Here is a 13,358-nt window from a genome sequence, read left to right as displayed (position 1 = left end):
GCATCGGGCTCCCTGCATGGAGCCTGCTTCTCCCTCTGCCTGTGTCTCTGTCTCTCTCTGTGTGTTTCTCATGAATAAATAAAGAAAATCTCAAAAAAAATATGAATATTCTCTACTACAACGATATAAAAGTAAAGCTATAGCTAACTGATATTAGAACTAAAAAAAAAAGAGAGAGAGAAGTGGAGGGCATGTAAAAAGCACTAATATTTTCATTGTAGTGTTTTTTTTTTAAAGATTTTATTTATTTATTCATGATAGATAGAGAGAGGCAGAGACACAGGCAGAGGGAGAAGCAGGCTCCATGCAGGGAGCCCGATGCGGGACTTGATCCCGGGACTCCAGGATTGCACCCTGGGCCAAAGGCAGGCGCCAAACCGCTGAGCCACCAAGGGATCCCCTCATGGTAGTGTTGAAAAACAAAAATATTAGTCCCATGATCTTTCACTCAGATCTGGCTTGGCTGTTACAACCTTCAAATTAGTTTAATAAGAAAATCTGAGGGTACCTGGGGGGTTCAGTTAGTCAAGCTACTGATTCTTGGTCATGATCTCATGGTGGTGAGATGGAGCCCCTCCTTGGACTCTGTGCTCAGCTCAAAGTCCACTTGAGATTCTCTCTCCCTCTCCACCTCCCATTTGAGGTCTCTCTCTCTCTGTATGTCTCTCTCTAAATGAATAAATAAATCTTAAAAGAAAAGAAGGGGCAGCCCGGGTGGCCCAGCGGTTTAGCGCCGCCTCTGGCCCAGGGCCTGACCCTGGAGACCCAGAATCGAGTCCCACATCGGGTTCCCTGCATGGAGCCTGCTTCTCCCTCTGCCTGTGTCTCTGCCTCTCTCTCTCTCTCTCTCTGTCTCTCATGAATAAATAAAATCTTAAAAAAAGAAAAGAAAAGAAAACGTGAAAGATGATTCTAGCAATGACTTTCAAGCTAGCCGTTACATTTGGGAAGCAGATAAGGAAAAGGCTAGCAAATATTTATATACCAGTTTGCAATACATTTTAAGCTAATTCTAAGCTTACTCTGCATCTTGTTATCATAAAGGAGAATTTCTAAGTTTTTGCTAAAAAGAGCAAAGAAATTCCCAAGAATATTGAGCAGTTTGTCTTTGAAGTTACAAAGATTGTTGACCTACAAACCTAAGACAAAAAAATCTTTAATAGATTTGAGTGTGTGTCTGTGTATGTGTAACTCTATTTGTTCACTTAAAGTGGTAGACTACAGTTTTCGTGCAATTTTGCCCACTAAACGGCTAAAAGTCAACTTGTTATGGCTTCCTTGATATTGCTCTAAAATGTAAATTAAAAAAAAGTATGCAGGTTCCCTTACAATTAGGGATTCCCTTACAATAACTGAAGTATTCCTTGTAAAAATATTTTACACATAAAATAAATAGGACTCTAATACACTAATCTTAAAACACAACACTGAATTTCAATTTTCCACACCAACGATAAAGAGTGAAGTAATGTAGCCCAAAACTGATAAAATAACAGAGATTTTAGAGTATTATTTAAAATTGGGACGCCTGGGTGGCTCAGTGGTTGAGCGTCTGCCTTTGGTCCAGAGCATGATCCCAGTCCAGGGATCGAGTCCTGCATCGGGGTCCCTGCATGGAGCCTGCTTCTTCCTCTGCCTGTGTCTCTGCCTCTCTCTCTCTGTCTCTCATGAATGAATAAATAAAATCATTAAAAAAAAAGAATATTATTTAAAATTGAAAAGGTAACAACAAAAAAAGCAATGTAAGTATTAAAAATTAGGAAGCAGATGGAGGAGCATGTAAATAAGCTAAACCCTATTTCTTAACCTGTAGCCAATAGATTATGTCTTTCATTAATCAAGTTACAGGTTCAAGCTTATTGCTTGGTAATACATAGCCAGCTCCCAAAGTGCTAAAAATGATTGAAACTGTGTGTGTGTCCCTGTGGAAGGACATCTGGGGTGGTGACGGGTAAGGTGGGAGACTATTGGCCTATATCATAAGTGCTTCTGCAGGCTTTTCTTTTTTGTCATGTGCAAATCTTATTTGGATCAAAAAAGGATGCCCAGAGGCAGCCTTGGCAGCTCAGGGGTTTAGTGCTGCCTTCTGTCCAGGGCATGATCCTGGAGACCCGGGATCGAGTCCCGCGTGGGGCCCCTGCATGGAGCCTGCTTTTTCCTCTGCCTGTGTCTCTGCCTCTCTCTGTGTGTTTCTCATGAATAAATAAATAAAAATCTTTTAAAAATTAAAACTAAAAAAAAAAAAGAGGATGCCCAGGACCTGCCTCACTCTGACCAGTGTCCCTGGGACCAGATCGTGTCACTGAGGCTCTCTTCAAAGGCTAGGGCCTCACAGCTTGCTGCCAGAACAATCTGGTGCCAAGGGCATCCCTGGCCAAATCTCCACCTTCACCTGACTCCCAGACCCCACTACCTTCATCTGCTAACACCAGCCCTTCCTGGACCTCCTAACTTGACCCCCTGCAGAGGTTCCCACCTGTCACCAGGTTTGCTGGTCCGTCCCCGGGCTGGCCACGTTGCCTCCCACCATCTACAACAGCCTCATTCTGCCCCCAGCCCCTAGCAATTTAATGCACGTTCATTCAACATTGTGGGATTACATATGCTCATTACTCCTTGCCATTTAGTACCTCCTATCGTTTGTCTTGTGCGCCATCGGATCACTTAGGAAGACGCACGAGAACACTGGTATACACGCTCTGTCTAGGGAAGTGATTGATTAATCCTAAGTGCTTCCTGCTTCCAAACAGGTTCTGCATTCTTAACCAAAGCCCTGTTCTCCTACGAATCTCTCACACCGTCGAGGACCCCGACGACCCAACCTTTGATCACAGGTCCTGCTGGCTGGGCACTGGGATCCTGGTCAGTGGGAGCAGAGAGGACAGACGCGGAGAAGGCCACGCTCAGGAACGGGCCAGACCCAGACGGTCAGGACGCTGGCTTTGTTGGCTCTGTTCTCTGACAAAACAGAGAAGCCAGGAGGTAGGTACCCGGTACCAGGGACACAAAGCACCAAAGCCAGGGAGGTGCCCGCCAGGCGGGTCAGTCCTGCTAGGCTGACGTGGGCAGGCTGTGCACACCTTTTAGACTGGCTTGCACACTAAGGCTGTCGCTTCCAGAATTTTGCCCTTGTGTCACTACACAATTCCTGAGCAGACAATCACTAGTTCTGGTGAATTAGAGATGTCTTGCTTGTCAGCTGGCTCTAGAAAAATTATTTTGATTTTGTAATTTTTCACCCATGCTTGTCAAGTATTACAGAGATTCTCTAGTTTGGCTTTCCCCATCAGCTTCTGGTGCCATTTTAAGATACTATCATTAATGTTAGAGCTGGATTTAGGGCGGGTGTAGTAGAACAAATACTATTTCCCAGAGATTGGTATCCAGATGTTTTTTGTTTTTTAAAGATTTTTTTTAAAACATTTTTTTTGTTAATTTTTATTTATTTATGATAGTCACAGAGAGAGAGAGAGAGAGGCACAGAGACACAAGCAGAGGTAGAAGCAGGCTCCATGCACCGGGAGCCCGATGTGGGATTCGATCCCGGTTCCCCGGGATCGCGCCCTGGGCCAAAGGCAGGCGCCAAACCGCTGCACCACCCAGGGATCCCTGTCTTTTAAAGATTTTATTTATTTATTCATGAAAGACAGAGACACAGCCAGAGGGAGAGGCAGGCTCCATGCAGGGAGGCCAACGTGGGACTCCATCCCAGGACTCTAGGATCAGGCCCTGGGCTGAAGGCAGGCGCCAAACCTCTGAGCCACCCAGGGATCCCAGTGGTATCCAGATGTTTTATAGATATTTCTTTTTAAAAGCATGAGAAATCTTGATTAAACAAGGTTAGAGAGGTCTTTACTGCTGGACTTATCAGTGCCTACAATATGCTAATTTTCATTATTGATCTCTAAGGAGAAATGTAACACACAATGTTTCCTAAAACTTACTCAACAATTTTACACTTTTTAAAATGAAAAACTTTATTCATTACTAGTGTTCTATGGAACACAGTTTGGGCAATGCTGTGTCCGTTTTATAATTCCTATTTAATCTTTATGCTTTTCTTGGGAGGCTTCCTAAAATCGCTTAAAATGGCTACTTAGAATTAGCAATTCTTAAAGCTGGAAGGTGTCTTAGAGGTCAACTACTCCAACCTCTTATTTTACAGATGAGGAAAATGAGACCCAAAAAGAAGTGATTTTGCCCAAGTTTCGAGCCAATGGCAACACTATAGTCAAGTCTCCTGGTCTCAAATCAGAGTTCTTTCCACTATGTCATACAATTTCTTGATTTCTAACACCCGTACTTTTCTCGGATTTCCCTCTTATAACAGAGTAACCGTATGATTCACTTGGGGTTCCCTCCCCAACAAGAAGGCCAAACCGATCAGCTCTGATCAGCACTCCACCCCGGTTTACCCACAGGTACTTTCATCGCCAGGTCCAAATCACTAGTCTGTGCCTGTTGAGGGCAGTTCCCCTCTTCGTAGATCTTACACTTCCAGTTCCAGGAAGCAGCTGACAGTTTTACTCGAAACTCTATTTTTCCGGGCACGAGGATGATAATGCAGGCTGTGCACTGTTGCCCCGTGACTTCAGGAAACACCTCCCTTCATATGGTTAAGTCTTCCGACTTGGTCTTGCACCCTAGTTCTAGAGCCTTTTCATATGTTTGTTGTTTCAGCTTTTACATGGAGGCAACATGGTGTTGGCCATCACCTCGCCAGCCTGGGTTTCCGAGGCTAGACTGCCAGCGCCACCCAGTCTCCTGGACACCGACGTTACACCTACGGGTTTGGTGGGCAACACCAGGTGAACAGGGGGCGTGGGCTTGGTGCCCTGTTGCCAATGTCTGGCCTAACAACAGGCCCGGATGGCCAGGAGAGGGGCTCATCCCCTCGACATCTCAACCATAAGCCCACGGTTAAAAAGGAACCAGTCAGAAATGTCAAGTAACCGCTTGCTTACAACATTTGCAGGACCGTGGCTCCGTCCTCCTGCCCGCAGCAACCCCAGCACGCACAGATCAAAGCCCTCGCTTGCTGCCTAGCATCACAATCCCCCTTCCTACCCTATTTTCTTCTTTGTTGCTGAAAAGGAGAATGAGTAAGGGGGGTAAAAAAGCCTAATAGTCTTTCTAGGCTTTTCTGCTTTCTGTTAGTTGTTCATTAAAGGACTACTTATTCTTTCTCAAGGAGCAACCAAGCGTCCTCCTGGGAGCTTTTCAATTCACATCTGTGTCCTTTAAAAACCTTTCATTTTCTCCTCCAGCTCTAGCTTAATTGTTTCTCTTCTGCCTATTTTCTTCCTTCTTTGAAGTTCATGAGTTTACTCTTTATCATTAAGGCAGCATATCCATGCACCAAAGTTCGCACATCTGATCTGTTGCTTTTCGTGCCCGAGGAAGCAGTCTGCCACTGCTTGGAGGCAGCGTAGTTCCTCATCTGCAAGTGGGGATCAGATTATTGACCTGGCAGGACTGCTGTAAAGTTAGAATGAACACCTGGTACCTAGTAGGTGCTAAATAAATGTCCACTCGGGAGGGATAGGCTCCCCTCTTCACCTGGAAATCCCTTAGGTTCCTAAAGACCCTGGATGTCTCTCCTTACCTTCTGCCTGATTCCTAAACCCATTCCTTCTGCACACCTGGCTTATTGGCTGGTTTGTTTAGCTGTTCCTGCAGGAATCTCTCATCTCCTCTTGGCGATGGAGTTCCTGGCAGAACTTGTCAGGCCCCACCCTCTCCATGCCTTAGAGACTCTGCTGAGACACACCATGTCAAATAATGGAACACTTAATGCCAGGATTCAGGTGGATTTGCTGGCTTTGGGGTCGGGGACAGCTCCACGCCAGTGTGCATTCTCCCTTCCAGTGTCCTCTCCAAAGCAGGTGGGAAGCAGGGGGGCCCACCGCTCGCTGTCTGGCTGACCTGGGGGAACTAAGCTCTCTGTGTTGCTGTTCTCTGGCCTGGAAAATGGGATAATAACTGAACCCATGGAAGGAACCAGGTTCTATGGAGTCTGACACTTTAAAAACAACACAGATGTATGAATATGGAATTAAGAACAGGGCTTTAGCAGGAGGTCATGCAAGGGAGGGACCTTGAAGCCCGGACCTTGAAGCCGGAGCTTCATTAGCATTAGGCTAAATCTGCACCTAATCAGAGCAGGGGGAGCTGTGGGGAGGGCTGAGTAAAAGACTGTATGTAAAGGGCTTGGCACGGCGCAACACGTAGTAGGCTGCTTAACGCTAAGGATTCTTACTGATGTTTAGAATTACATTAATAAACTTAGAAGTTAATGCTATAAATAGAATCATAAAAATAAAAGTATAATAATTATAAAAATAAGGGTAAAAAGAATTTTAAAAATAAAAGTATAATAATTATAAAAAAAGAGGGAAAAGAATTTTTAAAATAAAAGTATAATACTTATAAAAATAAGGGGGAAGAATTTTAAAAATAAAAGTATAAAAAATAAATAAAAGTATAAAATTATAAAAATAAGGGGGAAAATTGTAAAAATAAAAATATAATAATTATAAAAATAAGGGGGAAAAGAATTGTAAAAATAAAAGTATAATAATTACAAAGCTTCCTTTTCTCTCATTCCTGCTCATCAGAATACAGTGGGGTGAGCCCCAACATTAGCTTGCCCTTGATTGAGGCTCTCTCTTCCTTAAACCTGGGGACCCCATTCTCAGTGAATCTCCATCTCTGAGTTCTTCCAGGTATTGTGGTCCCTGGAGTGGCCGTGTGTGTTCGTGTGTGGGAGACATGGAGAGACGGAGAGACGGAGAGATGGAGAGATGGAGAGATGGAGAGAGAATCCTGTGGGCCGGACATTGGTTTCTCAGGGCAAGGTTGCTATCATCGCCTGGAGAAGGAAGGTACTTTAAGAAACAAAGCAAATGGAGAACCTACTCCCAGGGCCCAGCCCCACCCTGCAGCCACTGCCACAGGGCGTGGTGGACTGCAGGGAGAAGGACAGGACGAGCACAAGCTTCCTAAATCCAGAGAAGCCGCTGCAACCTAGTTTTCAGCTGCTCCTGACAGGAGTTGACCTACCCTTGAGATAAAATATCTGAAGTAACTTAAATAATACGTCTCTGACTGGAGATGGGGACACGGGGTGGGGGGACTTTTGTCCATTCTTCCAAACTCCTCTCCCCTCTCCACAGCAGGGAGGTTCTCTTGTTCCAGAAGAGGATGGCCTTGGAGGGAGCCCCAGCCATGACTCACTCAGAGCTAATCCTTGGCAAATCCATCGCCATGGAAACTGTCAATCATCCATGCTTTTCATAGCTTAACAGAACATCTGCCAGGGGAAAGCCAAGTGACACAAATTGTTCGTCCTGCCTACCGTGTTTACACTGGGGCCCCTGGAAAACAAAGAGAGAGCCAGGGAGGCAATGCTCCACAGCATAGTGGTGGCCCAGCTCCGGCCACTAATGAGCTGGGTGACCTTTAGCAATCCTTCATAAGTCTCTCTGTGCTCCTCCTTCCCCAGTTGGTCACACCAAGGATCAATGATTCTCAACCTGGTTGGGCCAAAGGCCAGCAGAGGACAGAGAAGCTCATCTCCTAAGAGAGGTGGGGTGAAAGAACAAAACAAAGTCTACATAGATAGTTTCTTCAATATTATAATTTTATATTTGGAATTTAACAGAATAAGATCTTCATAATTTAAGCTCTAGAGTATCAAACTTGACTAATATTCTTAGGTAGCAATCTTTTCCAAAGGAAGGACAAACACACCCTTCTCTGGTCCAAGGAGGCAGGTCAGAATTTCTAGTGTAGGTAAGGGGTTTAGTGTCCTTATCAAAAATGAATATGGACTAAAAAGACAAAAAGTTGAGAGCTGCTGAACTAGCTGCTGTCGGTCCCGTTCGGACGCCGCAGGGCTACTGCAGGGCTCTTCAAACCTCAGACTGCTAATTCCTGGCTGGAGAGAAAAATCCTGAAGGGGGGCCCTGCACTCCCTGCCCCCTCTCAGGCATCCCTTCTCTTTCTAAGACACAGCGTCTGGGGAGGCAAAGAAGGAGAACCTTGGAGCAGTGTGGAGGGGCTTAGCAGGGTCACATTACTGACACAACCTCCTTCAGGTGTCAGAGAACACCGCCCCCCCCCCTGCCCCAGGGCGCTGCCAGTCAAGAAGGATCATGGCCCGCCTCAGGTGTGACTGTCAACCTGGCGTCTGGGCCCCAGCTTTCTTGGCCTCAGGACTCACCACCAGGACCCAGGAAATGCTCAGGTGGGAAGCCTCTTTAATGTGTGCTCTACCCATGTGAGGGAGGGAGGGCGGGACAATATTTTCGAATGTTAACTTTTAAAAAAAATCCCTCTATTTAGTATTTTTCCCTTTGCCTTTTCTGTTCATTCAAGGGGAAGTTGACCTATATTTTATTGCCTTGAGGGAGATACGGGGAAAGAGGAAACAGAATTTGCCAAACTCCTGTTAAGAGTTCTGTTTCTCCAAAGCCTGAGCCCTTAGGAGACTTTAGATAATCAAGGAGGTAAGAAAGTGGGGGTGGTGGGGGGAAACGGGGTAACCGGGTGACGGGCATTAATGAGGGCATGTGCTGTGAGGAGAACTGGGTGATGGCAAATTGAATTTAAATTAAAAATAAATAAATAAAATATCAGATTTTATTTATTTTATTTTTTAATTTTTATTTATTTATGATAGTCACAGAGAGAGAGAGAGGCAGAGACACAGGCAGAGGGAGAAGCAGGCTCCATGCACCGGAAGCCCGATGTGGGATTCGATCCCGGGTCTCCAGGATCGCGCCCTGGGCCAAAGGCAGGCGCCAAACCGCTGCGCCACCCAGGGATCCCAAAATATCAGATTTTAAAAAGAAGAAGAGGAAGAGGAAGAGGAAGAGGAAGAAGAGAAGAAGAAGAAGAAGAAGAAGAAGAAGAAGAAGAAGAAGAAGAAGAAGAAGAAGAAGAAACAAAACGGGTGGGAAAAGCATGGGGGGATAAGAATAAACTTTGGTACATAGTTTGCTGGGTCCAGTGCAAATAAAAATAATAAGATCCTTTGTTCAAAAATTACTAAGAATTTTAGCAAGAGTGAATCATTAAACCAAGCGTGGGGCCCTTCTGAGAGTGGGTGCAGTGTGAATGCGTAGGCTCGTGCCCATAAAGCTGGCCCCGGGGCGGGGTGCCCGCCATATTGCTACAGAAGATTGCCCCTGGGGCTGGAGGCCAGGAGAGAAGTGCATAGGATCTGGAGCAGTGTGGACCTGGGGCACCCTCCACGTCAACACTGGTAGGGACCCCACAAGACCCTAGAGAGGAGGGCCTGGGACTTGCATAGCATCTACACAGGGCCCCCAGGTTCAGATTGCTGGTTCAGAAGCAGCAGAGAGCCCGTAGGATGTGCAGACAGTACAACAAGAGGGTCTGGCTCTGCGTTCAGTAATGAAAAGCTAGAAGACCCTAAGGCCTCAGAACAAAATGGCAGGTCACTGTGGAGCCACGGTGAAGGACTGACATGAGTTTTCAGTCGTCCTGGCAGAATGAAGGCTTAGAGTCAGATGCCAACCCTTTGCATTTCATAAAAACGAAAGGAATGCACTATTTCTGGCACATCTGGACTTGTGGACCAGGATTCCACCTGCCGCCGCTGAGGCCTAGCTCCAACCTCACTTCTGTGGCCAGCCTGGGGAGGCGGTGGGGACCGTGGGTCAGGTAGGAAACCCCTGAAGTGATCCAGGGAGAGATGAGCCTTGGACCAGAGTGCTCAGGTGGCAGAAGCGGACAGAGGTAGGACATAAAGAAAAAGCTCTTTTAGGAGGAAGAATTGACAGGGCTGGGAGGGTACTGGTAAGAAAGAGGACGTTGGCATGAATAACTCCCCATTGGCATGAGCAATTATCTGGATGGAGGTGCCCTTTCCTGAGATCAGGAGAAAAGGAGAAGAACCAGTTGGGGGATGGGTGCGGTGGGCTTGGCTCTGAACATATTGGGTCTGAGATGCCCAACAGATGATGTCATGGGAGCGACTGAGCATAGCGTATGAAGCTCCGAGAAGTCTAGGCTGGAGGTACAGGTCTAGGGGTCATCAGCCTTGTGAGTGGCCATTGAACAGCAGGAGTGGATGAGATTCTAAGGGGAACAGTAGAGAAAGAAGAGAAGAGGGCCTGGGCATAGCCTGAAAAACTCCAACATTTAATGGGTGCATCGAAGAGGATGTACCTAGAAAGGCAAGTGAGAGGGCCAGGAGGAGACGAGGAGAAGGAGACGAAATCAAACACAATCCAGGGCATCAACACTACCTGACCAAGAGTAAAACGCTTCTCTCAGTCTGTGCTCTGGGACAAGCCCGGTCACTAGCAAATGGTTATTTCTTATAGACCGTTTGGTCAACATGGTCTATAAGTAAGGTTAGCTTACTACCTTCTAGGCCAGGGTCCTAGAGCGATCTCAGCTTTGGAAAGCTCATCCCTGGCCACTGGAGAGCCAGAAAAATGGGGAATGTGGCTTAAAGAGATTCATTCATTGTCCATAGGATCCTGGTTTCACCCACACCCAGCGCAGTGAGAAGACAATATAGCGTTGCTCTGCCTCCTGGGAGAAGACATACAGGTTAGGCTAGAGAGAGGGGAGTTTCTAGACCACGTTTATGCTCATTGCAGGGTGGAAGGCGCAGCTTGTCTTGCTGAGGAATCCATCCTGTTCAGCCCTAAGAGAAAAATATCCCTTCTCTTAAGTAGGCCAACAGGTTTCAATACATAGCTATGGAGCATAGGGAAGATGAAACAATGTGGGAGGCCTTCGGGAATAATGAACTAGGCTAAGGCCACCTCTCAAGTCAGACATACATCCTAGGAGCACACGCAGGCCACCTACAATGCTGAGCTTCGGAACCAAGCATTCGTACCCCTCACGTGGGTGGGCAAGAGCACCCAAACTACTGTACCTGTAGCCGCTGGGAAGAACACCCCGAAGACCGTGAAGAAAGATTCTCCAGGACTGTAATCTGGCAGAGTGTTGTTCCATAGCAGTTCCGGCGAATAGCCAATAAAACCATGCTCTGAAACAACAGAAAGCACAGCATGATCTCAGGGTCCAAGGATCGAGCCCCAAGGAGGGCTCCCTGTTCAGTGGGGAGTCTGCTTCTCCCATTCCCTCTGCTCCTCCCTGCCACTCATGTGCCCTCTCGCTTGCTCGCGCTCTCTCTCTCTCTCTCAAATAAATAAATAAAAATCTAAAAAAAAATTTTTTTTAATGAGCTAAGTGATAAGATAGCATATAGGCTTCCCCAGATTACAGTCCTATCTTATATACATTTAAATATTAAAAGGCAGGGCTGTGTGTGTGTGTGTGTGTGTGTGTGTGTGTGTGAGAAAGAGAGCGAGCGAGCGAGCAGGAAGTCCAACAGAATCAGCCTTCCCACTTCCAGGGCCTGACTTTGCGTGTCTACACCCCTAGAGACAGGCAGATGAAATGCCTTGAAGGAGAACAGTAGTTACCTCTGGGAAAGGGAGCTTTTTTTTTCTCCTTCTTTTCTTTCTTTTTTCTTGATAGATTTCAGCATAGCTGAAATCCTTCATGGAGCATGCATTTATGCATCTTCCGTTAATTTAAAAAAATCAATTTTTTTTATTTTTTTATTTATGATAGTCACACACACAGAGAGAGAGAGAGAGGCAGAGACACAGGCAGAGGGAGAAGCAGGCTCCATGCACCAGGAGCCCGACGTGGGATTCGATCCCGGGTCTCCAGGATCGCACCCTGGGCCAAAGGCAGGCGCCAAACCGCTGCGCCACCCAGGGATCCCAAAAAATCAATTTTTTGATTTTCTAATTTCTAATTTCTCTGTTCAGAACCCCGGCCATGGGTCCCTCTTTGCTGCAGAACATAGTCCAAATTCCTTACGATGAGAATCAACGCCCTCGACCACCAGGCTGCACGCCACCGACTCCTGCTCTTCCTTTCCTTTCCTCTGCCCCCCAGTCATGCAGATGACTCTCCCCAAGAACACCAGTAATACCCATCCCTTGTGTCTCCGGCCTTCCAGACCCTTCTCCCACTTCTCCAAGCCCCAATGCCATGCTCACTTTTCAAGCCCATCTCAAGCGCGACTTCCTTTGGGTTTTACATCAGCTCCTGAATCAGAATGGATTCCTCCTACGTGTTCTCAGTACTGTGACTGGCCACGTTAGATCTTTCCCCAGCTAGACTCCTCGGGACAAGAAATGCAGCCTTCCACAGCTCTGTCCCCCAGAATCCAGCGCTGTGCCTGCCACACAAGAGGCAGGTAGCAAATACAGGTCACATGAAGAGGAATCTTTCTCTTAGATCTTGGCTATGGGCACATCTTGAATTCATGCTTTCCGTTTGCCTTGTTCATGGGCTACTTTATAGCAGGAACGTCTCAGATCCTATTTCTTCAAAGCACTTTAAACAATTGTACCCTAACTTCAATAAAATTTTTCAGGTGGCTTCAAGCCTACTTTGCCTCTCTGTTAAAAGAGGTCACTTTGAACAGCATCTGTGGACATGTTAGTGGGCTGTGCGAGTTTAAGATCCAAGTCAAGCATTCTTAGGCCTGAAAACACCCAGGGTAGGTATCTAGACTCTGCTTTTTGAATCTCATCTCTGGGAATGAGTTGGTCTGTTTCTGTCAACTACAGTCTAAGAGAAGCCAGTCCTGCTCCCTTCCCTCAACCCCCACAGCCACACAGGATGGGCATTTGGCCATCACTCCAGCCAACCCCTAGAGCTATGGTGAGAGAATTTCCTGCCCAACTGTCCTCCACCTACCTCGGGGCTTAGCTTCCCTCTGAGCTTCCATGCACAACAGAGCTCCTGCTTGCTCATGAGTCCAATGAGATTGCCAGTGCTTTTCACAGCTTCCAAGACTTATAACTTAATAGGAAAAATATTTCATAAAAAATAATAATAATACAGGAAAGCTCAGAAAGGGACCCTCGGGGTCCGTTGAGGACTTAGAATCACTGTGGATTGCTTTCCTCTGCCTGAACACAGAATTCGCCCTAGATGTGAAGTCCTGTGCAACGTTTCTGAATGGTTTGGCATCTTCACAGCTGGTCTTCCCCTCATTAACAAAAAAGCAATAATGGCTGAGTTGACTTTATCCGCTGGCTGACCCCACTGACTGGCCTTTCTGAGGTGAAAACCAAGCCCAGCCTGTCTTGGAGCGGAGTTCAGGCAAGCTGGAATGGTGCACGGGCCTGGTGGCACACGCACGCAGGGCCGGAGGCACCTGGGCAGCCCTTCCTCAGGCTCCAGGGACCTCGGCAGTCCCCAGGGCCACTCGGAGGGAGGTGGGTGTTCGGTCACCAGGCCTGAGGGCTCTGCCCACGGATGAGTCACCAGGAGGACTTTTGATC

At 46.8% G+C, this 13,358-nt stretch overlaps 1 protein-coding gene across 1 annotated transcript in view; it reads right to left on the bottom strand.

Annotated features, from left to right (window-relative positions):
- SLC12A8 (solute carrier family 12 member 8) overlaps positions 1-13,358 on the bottom strand; it is a 134,862-nt gene that overhangs the window by 41,878 nt on the left and 79,626 nt on the right. Inside the window, exon 6 of the mRNA XM_055316244.1 lies at positions 10,922-11,035. Coding sequence (XP_055172219.1) covers positions 10,922-11,035 — 114 coding nt within the window. The remainder of the gene's footprint in view (positions 1-10,921; positions 11,036-13,358) is intronic.

Source organism: Nyctereutes procyonoides, unplaced genomic scaffold (genome assembly GCF_905146905.1).
Source record: "Nyctereutes procyonoides isolate TBG_1078 unplaced genomic scaffold, NYPRO_anot_genome, whole genome shotgun sequence".
Classification (NCBI taxonomy): domain Eukaryota; kingdom Metazoa; phylum Chordata; class Mammalia; order Carnivora; family Canidae; genus Nyctereutes; species Nyctereutes procyonoides.
Note: the sequence above shows the minus strand (reverse complement) of the source record. Positions and strands in the feature narration are given on the sequence as shown.